At 32.3% G+C, this 10,915-nt stretch overlaps 1 protein-coding gene across 3 annotated transcripts in view; it reads left to right on the top strand.

Annotated features, from left to right (window-relative positions):
• The window catches only part of LOC121374134 (transmembrane protein 131-like), a 66,354-nt gene extending 57,098 nt beyond the window's left edge, over positions 1–9,256 (top strand). For 2 of the 3 annotated variants that reach the window (XM_041501086.1, XM_041501087.1), the window contains 2 exons: positions 5,866–6,018; positions 7,233–9,256. In XM_041501086.1, coding sequence (XP_041357020.1) covers positions 5,866–6,018; positions 7,233–7,352 — 273 coding nt within the window. In that variant the 3' untranslated portion in view covers positions 7,353–9,256. The remainder of the gene's footprint in view (positions 1–5,865; positions 6,019–7,232) is intronic. The other variant, XM_041501088.1, reaches the window with a different exon arrangement.
• The last annotated feature ends 1,659 nt before the right edge of the window (positions 9,257–10,915 follow it).

Below are 10,915 nucleotides of genomic sequence, written 5' to 3' on the forward strand. Positions count from 1 at the left end.
GTGTCAAAAGACATCGTTGCAGACATTAAACAACATGATTACACAGAAGTAAATCTTAATGTAAATTTTTAGAAAAACAATAGTTGTTTGCATAGATCTATGAATACCTAACTGCAGTTTCGTTATTTCCTTTGTCTTCGTTAATTTCGTACCTATGGTCCAGATCGCGATCGTGGGAAATGAACATGCAGTATTTATACAAATTGCAGTTAAACGTACACTGAATTAGTTTACAATAATCATATTTATTAGATAATGTTAGATATATTTGTAACACTGTGAGGTGACATTTAATAAGTTAGCTGGATTTTAAAAAGACCGTAAATTTTAATTTCATTAACCTTTTTTAAATATATATATATATATATATAAATGGAATATACTGTGAAGCCTATGTATTTTACAAGCAGAAATCATAACAAGAACTTCACATGACGCTGAAATCAACAGCAACAGCATGGCGCAAATTAAGAAATTGTTGGGGGTGAGGAATTGATGGGTTACTTTAAAAAGTTTTTAAAAAAGCAGTACAAACTAACATAAAGATTGCTATTTAAAGAAATAATGAGCTCTATATTTAAAAAAAGCTCTAGAATTTTTATTTGGGAAAGAAAAAACAACACCCTCCATAAACATCTACACACATATTTCTGTATGTTTGTTAATTTAAGATCATAGGCTTTAGAAGTGGGGTTGGGTGTACGGGGTACTGACTTTCAACTCTGAAGATAATACATCACCCTGCTGAAAAATCCAAGTAATATATTAACTACCCTACCCACATTGCTGTTTTGGATTTTGATCAGGTAATACGGTTTTGTTGATCAGATTTATTCAAACAAAATTCTGATTTACTTGGAATGACTAGGGAGGATTGGTGGGGATGGGGGTGTCGGAGTTGCTCAGCAGCCTACCCCACTTATTTTGGCTTGATTTGGTTAAAACGTAAGCGCCTTAAAAAAATCCTGGGGAAAGGCCTGGAAGTCTACCATCTAACATACATCCAACTCGTCAACAATGAAAGGTAGTGTATTCCAAAATGTGTGATTGCTGCTAGTCAGACATGACATACAGTTTGTAGCAGTCTGCCACAATGTTTGCTCAGCCATTACACATTGGAAAATTGGCTCTTTTCTTATTGTATAATGATTTCTTACCTGCAACCTAAGTGTCTCGTGGACTAATTTAATAGGTAAAAGAATGCAGTGGTGAATAATAGAGAAACTGTCAATAAAATGTGTTCAATTTATGCTTTGAATAACAGAGTAAATTATTGTGTTTTTATTTACCTGTATATAACAGCCACCTGTTAATAACGGCAACTTTTACGAGGTCCAGGTTGAGAAAATAGTAGGGGATAATTAAATAAATTAATGCTGTAATGATCATTGTTAATAAACATTACCAAAAAAGAACACAGAAACAAAAAAAATGACAAAAAGACATTTATTAGTCCCCTACTGGTCCAACCGGAGGGGACTATAGCTTTCGTGTCTGTCCTGTCTGTCTGTCTGTCCACCTGTTGGTCCGTTGGTCCCATATACAATTTTTCTCAGTGAGTGGTAATTTTGGGTATAGTTTATCATGTACCATATATTTTCACCTATAAGTCGATTTTTTTTCACCCAAAAATTATTTTATAACTTGGGGGGGGGGGGGGGGGGGGGAGTGTGGTCGACTTATAAGAGGGTAAAAAAAATTCACCCAAAAATATGACCGTTTTGGGGATTATTTTACAAGTTTTATTGTTGAAGTATGGCCCTGTATTGATACTCAAATATGTTAATTTGACACATTCATTTTTAATAACCTTTTTTTGGAGGGGGGCATTAGAACGGTTTTGGTTATGCAAAAAGGCGTGCGATCTCACTCACTTGCCAAGAGAACAGTCCACTTAGTTAAAATAACAGTCATCACTAATAGCAAAAATGTAAACAATACTAACTACCTGTTGCCTGAGTTTATTTTGAAATCTGGTCACTGGCATTAATGGTTGTTCAAACAATGTTTTGTTGGTGATTAACTTCATGAATATTACTGAGCTTTCCCTTAAAGGGACACACCCTAGTTACGGCTAGTTGTTAACCATTACGGCGTTGTTTTTCGCTATTAAACCCATTTTTTCACAAATAAAATTGCACTTTACTTACTGTTTATTATTTAGAATATACATTTCCATTCACCTGAAGTGTTTTTGGATAATCCTGGTAATCCTAATTTTTGTAATACCACAAAATGCATTTTTCGTATTTCATAAAATGGCACGGGCCTCTGAGAAAAAACCGTTGAGCAGACAAGGACTAATCTATTTTTAGAGGGGATATTTCCATTTCAATGTTACAGACATTGGTATACCACGTTACCGTTATCATTTTGGTTCGGTTTGTTTTCTCGCGCAATCAACATCCGATTTGTTGTTCATTTGTGAGATTTTTCTTGAACATTTTCAGTAACAATAAAATTCAGACAAGTAAGTGTCTCAATACAAAACATTACAAACCCTTAAAACCAATAATTTTGCTAAGTCTTACAATATCTGGAGAGGGGATACATCCAGGACAGAACAGTTGGAGAGGTGAAAGGAACGCACCCCAAGTCTGTGAAATTTGTCGTGACGTAGGCATTGTTGTACTTCGAGCGACATCAGAATACTAACTTTCAAAATTATTTCAAGCAATTGGGACATGGGGATTCCCATGGTATTTATCAATATAAAACCTGCTTTTTCACTCCATTTGATAAAAACGTGATCTAAGTGTGTTACAGGTTTGTAGATTAACCAAATTATAATTTATTTTCGCTGGATGGAACTAGGGTGTGCGGCTTTAAAACAGCTTAGACTGATCCCTGCAGTTCAATAGAGCAATAGGGACATACATCATTTGGTACAAAAACCAGTGTACTTTCCAGAGTTATCCTCCTTACATGTATTAATATGGCGGCAAAACATGTGATTAACTGATACTTTCAGTTTTATCGTAGTGATCTGTTGGCAGTGTTTATAAATAAAGTTGTTTTCTGTGCACAAAACTATGCTGTACAGTGTCATACGGTAACAGTCAAACAGCTTTCACTATCTACTAAGGGAATATTTCGTTTTAATGCTATGTAGTTTGAATGTGATGTACAAAACGTGAAAAACGAAGTTTGTAAAATAATTTTCTTTTGTTCAAATATTGTACATTATTGTTCTCATGTGCTGAAAATAAGAAATACTTCAATATTTATAAGTTGTTTTTTTTAGTAATGTCTCAAGGGCTTGCGGTGAACTCGTATGGAAAACTTACTCGTATGGGGGAAAATGCAGTGAACTCATATGGAAATCCACAAGTTAACTCGTATGGAAGACTTACTCGTATGGGGAAAATGCAGTGAACTCGTATGGAAATTACTTAGAGAATAACTAACGAGCTACGAGGAATTACGGATTATCTGTCCCGAGTGAATTAATGTTGTAAACCTGAGCCTCTGGCGATAATCCGTAATTCCTCGTAGTGAGTTGGTTATTCTCTTTATTACCCATTGTCAATCTTTAACCATTTTAAAAGTATATTTACGTTCTCACTGCTGTAACAACTAACAAGCTCTACCAGCCATAACAATATATTTATACGCACCGTTACTAGTGCACACCCAACAGTATCCACCAAAGAATAGTTCCAAAAAAACCCAGTCAAAATAATAAAATAAAAACATTTTTAAACATTTGTACATATATTTTGATTTTTAATTCCGTAAATGTTCGTATCGTAAAAAAATATTTGAAGTTCGTAGTAATAGTTAGACCGATGAATGGAATCATGAATGAACAAAAAGTAGTCCCGGCAATATGTAATTGCCAATCAAATCTTGTCTTTTTAAAGCCAGCCAATCAGTGACTGTAGAAGCAATCTGCACACTGTGCAGAGATCGAAAAAATATTACCCCGTATATTTGAGCCCATATGGGTAATGAAAACTGATATATCCAATAGTGTAGTTTTTATGCAGAGTTCGACAAATCCGCTAGCCCGAAGTCCGTGGCTAGTGGTAATTAAGTTCGGGCTAGTGAGAAACGCAAAACATGCATGCATTGTTTACGGTTTCTGTCGCAGGAAATAAGTCTAATGACATGCGTGTTTTGATTGGATGGACAACTCACGTAGTTAATCTCGCGTATAATGTTTTAGGCTAAGAAACTAATTTTATTTTTATTTTCTACATCAAATTATACACGTTTATAAAAATTTAAATGCACTAAATATTTATATCTATATATTGTAATATCAAGAATTGTAAAGTACACAGTTGTAACTGAATTACAAGCAGTCCTATTATTATTAAACAATTTTTATTAGCAATGGTTATTAATGTTTGCTTTGTTTACACAGTACGGAAGGCTCCCGCTCTGGTCTACTGGTGGTGTTCGGTTCGATCATCAAAATACACATTTAAGAGAAATATCAAAGTATATCTGCATATCCATACAGTGTTCTAGCTAGGATTTTGATGGGGCAGGGCGCTAATTTAATTGTAGGGCATTTTTAACGCGAAAATAAATATACATGTAGGAATATCTATGCTGGTTTTAATTTACAAAACGTTTTTGTAAGGAGGGGGACAATCAATTTCTAAACCCAAATTTATTATTCTTAAATTTGGATGTTTGATGAAACAGTACATTAATCGCTGTATGCAATATTATTGTACTAATGTACTAAATATAGACACTATTAAAAATATTATAAAGATGCAATCAATGTATCATTGGTAAGGACTACTGACATCAGTTAAAACTATATGTATCTTGGTCTGGGTATTTACAAAGGCAACAATTACTTTCAAAAATGTACTTTTTATCATGATGGTCTACTTTCAACTAGGTGTTGGCTAGGTGGTGTGTGGTTATGTGCGTGACGGTGTGAGGATTACTTCGCATTCACGTTACTGCTGTCTGCTTTCACAACTGTGGCCAAACAATATATTGTCAAACGTTTTTTAGTTGGAAATTCAGACTCGTAACAACATTGTACACACTTTGAGAGGAAAGCAAGACTTTGTGTTTTTCTTTGACAATGAATTAGGGCAGGGCAGCGATAATCAGGGCGGTGCGAAAACAAACACGGCAGGGCGGCACAAAACGGGGGCAGGGCGCAGCGCCCCTCTATTTATTGTTAGCTAGAACACTGTCCATACATCCCCATACGAGTTCACGGTTATTTTTTCCATACGAGTTCATTTTCCATACGAGTTTTCCGTTCATACGAGTTAGTTTCCATACGAGTTTACCGCATCCTGTCTCAAGACATTGTTTGTGTCAATGTCCATTGAATTCTAGTTTTCTAGTAATTTATAAATAGGTTTCACGGTTATTTTTTTTCATATAATTTACTGACACTGTTTTGAGGGTTTTGTCCATATAAATAGATAGAACCACATACCAGTTGTTTTGCCATGTTATATATTGCCACAGCCTGTATAGTGCACAAGAATTTTCTACCAAGAGTCCACGTAGGAGGTAGAGTGGTATAAATTTTGCGCACTGTAAACTCATGCAATAAATAACATAGCAAAACAACTAGTATGTGTATTTATTACATACCACCAATCATTTTTATGATTAACAAAAGTTTGATTAAATAACACAACTTCTTCTGGAAAGTTGGTTGAATTTTATGAAATTGACGGAACACTGAGCATCCTGGCTAGGAGTATAATGTCATTCCTGGCTAGAGACATGATATCATTTGGGTGAACATGTAATATGCATGTGAAATTTTGTATCACACATATGTTAAAAAAAATAAAAAAAGGTTTTTTTTTGCATTAAGAATTGTCTTTATTACTATAGTAAGATTAAATGGGTATGTAATAAATTATTTTATAGGCTGGAGGATTATGGAATGCTATCACTAACTCGGCACATAGTGGTTGGAATTCTCTTCAAGCGATCTGGAATAACACGCCTACCTCCACTGCATCTGTTCTTGAAAAAGAAAAACCATGTGTCCCTGTGTTCAATGACGGTGCTAACCCTCAAGTGAGCTATTGAAAATACTGACAAATTTCATACTTATGCCAGGGTAAAATAATATGCCATTGTTCAGGGGTTAATAAACCTCCAATATGTTAGGAGCCATATAATTTTTAAAGTTAAAGTTTTGTTTTGTTTAACAACACCACTAGAGCACATTGATTTATCAATCATTGGCTATTGGATACAAACATTTGGTAATATGGCATATAGTCTTAGAGAAGAAATCCACTACATTTTTCCATAGTAGCAAGGGATCTTTTATATGCTTCATCCCACAGACTTGATAACACAGACCACAGCCTTTGATTATACCAGTCATGGTGCACTGGCCAGAACGAGAAATAACCCAATGGGGTTATCATTTTTAGATTCCTATTAAAAAATAGGTCAGCATCAGTAGAATGATGGGAAAATATTAAATGTAAGTTACCCCTATCCAATGCCATTCAAATTCACTTAATGAATGTTGGTGTGTTGTTTTTAGTCCCCTACTGGTCCAACCAGAGGGGACTATAGGTTTCATCTCCATCCTTCTGTCTGTTCGTCTGTCCCACATATAGGTTTCCAGACTTTTTTTTTTTTTTTACAATGCCTTAAGATATTGAGCTGAAATTTTGTGTACATCTTTATCATATACTGTTACAGGTCTTGGCAATTTACTCATTTGTCACAGAGTTATGGCCCTTGAACTTCGTGTGTAGGGGACATGTATTGCTTTAGCTGTACTGTGAATGTTTGTTTTTGTTGGGGTGTTTTTTGGGTGAGGGGATGGTGGTGGTCATGTTTGGTTTATTCCATACTAATTGTTTCAGAATGTTAACAAAACATGAAATACAATAATATACTCTAGCATGCCTAACCATTTTTTTTTTTTTTTTTTAATATAGGTTTTTGGTCATTTCAGTAAATTTCCATATGACATGCAGATTGAAGTACAAAAATGTTTTAAAGCCTACATTGATGAATGAATATGGAATTAAATTAAAATAGTAAAAAAAAAAAGCATTTTCTTTTTTAAAACCAGTAGAACATTGGCCCTATTATTACATATTTTCTGGTGTGATCTGATTTACTGGGTTTTTTTTTTATAGTATGACGTCACTAAAAATTTAAATTTATGACTGCTGTACATCTATAAATTCCAAAATTATTGAAAAAGAGTTCTTATATAAATTATATATTATTCATGTATTAAAAGCTTTGTTTGCTTTTTATAGGTGACTACATTCAACCCATTCAACTCAATGGCTGATATCTGGGGACCAAATTCAACCAACATACCTGCAGATACAAACTGGGGGCAGTTTATGCCAGAGAGCAATGAAAATAAGAAATAAACACAAACTTATAGTAGTGTGATCTCCCTTACTTTATTTACATTTTGGAAATTGATTTTATCATCATGTTGTAGTTTTATATTGTGTTTTATCTGTGATTTGAAACCCTTTGTGAAGTGAGAATGTTAAAAAAAATAGAGTTTTTCTTTTTGAGCAATTATTTATGGAAATGACAAAGCTAAGCAGTATATAGGTTTCAAAATTTTCAGCTTAACTTGTTGCTAATTGTTGTGTTTTGCTTTATTTGTTTTGTGGTTTGATAATTGTTTAGTGATTATGTTTTTTAGATAATTTTATTGTGTTATTATCATTTTAAATTTAATGTTAATTGCAATAATGATACCAAGTGAGTATCATCATATAAAAAATAGATACTTGACCACTAGTGATAAATTACTTATTTAAAAAATAAAAAAAATCAATTTTTATGAAACTTACTGTAAAACCAAAATCTAAAAGTTTTGCAGTTGATTTTTATATTTACATATCAAAGTTGTAAGCAAAGTGATAAAGTTATATTAAAATAATATAAAAATCATTGTAATGCCATTCTATTTCTAATAAATTGTAAACCGAGTGTACTATATTTTAATTTTGTTGATTTGTATGTTGTTTTTGATGTACATCTGTGATATATTTTTGTTTTTTGTACAATTTTTATGGTATTTTTATTTGTTAAAAGTAAACGACAACTAAAGGAGTGTTAAATATTGTTATGGTATTCTTTTCATTATATTGTATGTTTTGTGAAAACAAGATTTTATTATTATTATTTAGATGTCCTACACGTTCTGTAAAGATCCTGATTTTAGTAACTTATTAAAGACTTGACAGCATGTCACATTAACTGGCTTATTTTTGTCAGTTCACTTGATTAATTAAATCATAGTCTTCTCTTTTTGTAGCATGCACTCTGACCTCAAGCAGATTGCATAATAATTTAGTTCATAAACAATGATATTATAACAATAAATTTCCTGAAGTGCAACCCTAATCACCAAGTTTATTTGTATGACAGAACTTTGTGAGTAGGACTGCATGACATAAATGTTGTTGATATATCAGTTATTAACGTTATAGCTTATAGTGTTGGTATGCATCAGGATGAATACAAAAGTGAAAATACTTGTTTATTTCAAAAATGTTCCTTGCATAATAACTTTTGTTGTTCTAACATTTAGCACTGAAAAGTAGAATTTATAAATATCCGTTGTAGGAAACTCGGTGATTTTAATAAATAGATTTTGGTTTGTGTTAGTTTTAAGTTCAAGTGTTACGCCTGCTTTTCCCAATAAGTAAAGCAATAAGTGGTTTGGGCTTGTTTTTTTTGTCTTTTAGGGGGTGGGTTTTGAAGGTGTAATAGATTTGGAAAAATTCTGTTTAAGTCCAAGGTTAGAAAAACAAAATAAGAATAAAATGTTTATTTTGTTTAAATATGTATCCGTGCATGTTCTTTACTATGTTGACATGTATGTTGTTTTGCTATAAAAGTGCTGTGTTTAGATAGTATATATACTGTTTGTATCTGGGGTTTTCCTTCTGTATGTTGTAAGGGAGATCACTCTGAATGTATTCTGTTTATTTTTTGTTGTAAAAGATTTTATGGAAGTTGAACAAAAAACAACAACAAACCTGTTACGGATTCATAGTGAATAGGTAAATTTAGCAAACTTATTTTTAATAAATGTTTTATTAAGTCAGACAAGAATGTAAGTTTATTTTATTTTAATTATTTGAGTAAATACAGATAATCATTTCCATTTAGTCGAAATAATTCTTATACCTTATATTGTTTATAAATAATATATCTTCCTTAAATTTGTAGTTAAACATTCAATACCGGTATGGTTTAATCTGGATTTTTTTTTTTTTAATCAGTTCTTTTTTTTTTTTTTTTTTTTTTTGGGGGGGGGGGGGGGGGGGGGGGGGGGGGTATTTTGTAATTGCAATTATTTTAAAAGGAACAAATTTGTCTATTCTGCTATGAATTGATAACAGTGTAGCTTCAGAAAATGACATGGGTTAGAATCCAGATATAATATGAGAAACAAGTGATTTATTCACAAACCCATTTAGACAAATTACTTATGGGTTACAATCCTGATACAATGTGAGAAGCAGGTGACCTGCTACTAACAGTGATTTATTTCACAAAACCCATTTTGACATTTCCCTGGATTGACATTTTAATGTTACACGAAAGTGACGTAACAAAGATGAACATTTTTAATGTTACACGAAAGTGACAAAAGTTGTGTTAACTGGAGCACAGAAAGTGACCACTGAAAATTAGAAGAAATAAAAACATCAAGATGGAGCACACTGTACCATGCTTAATAAAAAGTGATCCCTATTAAAGTGTAAAAAAAAACCCCACACAAGGCGATTGTGTTACTACTACTAGAGCACAACATTTCACAGAATTGATCCACACTGAATTTGACATTTATCCCTATCTTAGAAACATCAGAGATGACATATATTTACTGGTATGTGACACAATTTATATTGTTTGGCATTATTCCATCATGACATCACCCAAGGTGTAGGCATGAAGGATAAGACCCAATATTTGAATATGGTGGAATACAGGGTTTCAAAAGTGTTGAAATTGACTTGTACCCACATTTTCTGATACTTTTGTCTTAATCTTTTTGCCAGTCATTTTGTGTCGAGAAATAAACCTCAGAGACTTGTATCCACAGAGAATTGTTGGAAATAGGGTCTTGGTTCAACAACCACACATTCAAGTGTTGCAGACACATGGTATTGATAACTTAACTGAATTTGAATTGTTTAAAGGTTGGTGTTTTTGTGTATTGTGTAAAACATGTTAGAACTTGCATACTAGTGATTTTAAATTTTAATAGTAGGCCTACTATCAAGCAAGATTATTTTATTTTATTTATTATAATATTATTTATTGCCATAATTAAACTAACCATAAGTACATCAATTATTGTACCAATCAGTGTTGTAGCAATAGTTATCTATATAGGATAAGAATATAAGTACTAAGTATGAAACACTAACACCATGTACAAAGCTATACAAGTATAAGCAAGTGTCTTTTAATAATAAATAAAACACAAAAAAGCTGTTCTTTATAGTAACAGTAATTTTGGAACTGTTTTAAAAACTATCAGTGGTTTTCAGTTTTGTGTATTTCAAATTTCATACTGTGTGCACTTTTAATTTTGGATCGTAAGTAAAATTTGGATTATTTTAAGCCTTTTGGTTTGTAATCACAAATTAACAAGTTTTCATTGCGTTTGAATAGAAATGTTTTATCTCCATTAAAAAAAAAAGGTACTGGTATTTGGTATTATTAGATTTGGAATAAAAGGTTCTATATATAAATATATAGTTACATTTTGTTCTGTCTTCCCACCCATGATTTTATCCTTTTATTAAAAAAATTCTAACATATAAATGTAAATTCTTTATAATTGTATTTAGTTCAGAATATTAAAATGTTATCATTTCTTAAAATTACATCAAAAACCAGTCGTGCAACTTACACATTGATTTTTTTAGAAGTAAAACAAAATGGTAGTTGGAAC

The sequence above is a fragment of the Gigantopelta aegis genome, chromosome 6 (genome assembly GCF_016097555.1).
Source record: "Gigantopelta aegis isolate Gae_Host chromosome 6, Gae_host_genome, whole genome shotgun sequence".
NCBI classification, from domain to species: Eukaryota; Metazoa; Mollusca; class Gastropoda; order Neomphalida; family Peltospiridae; genus Gigantopelta; species Gigantopelta aegis.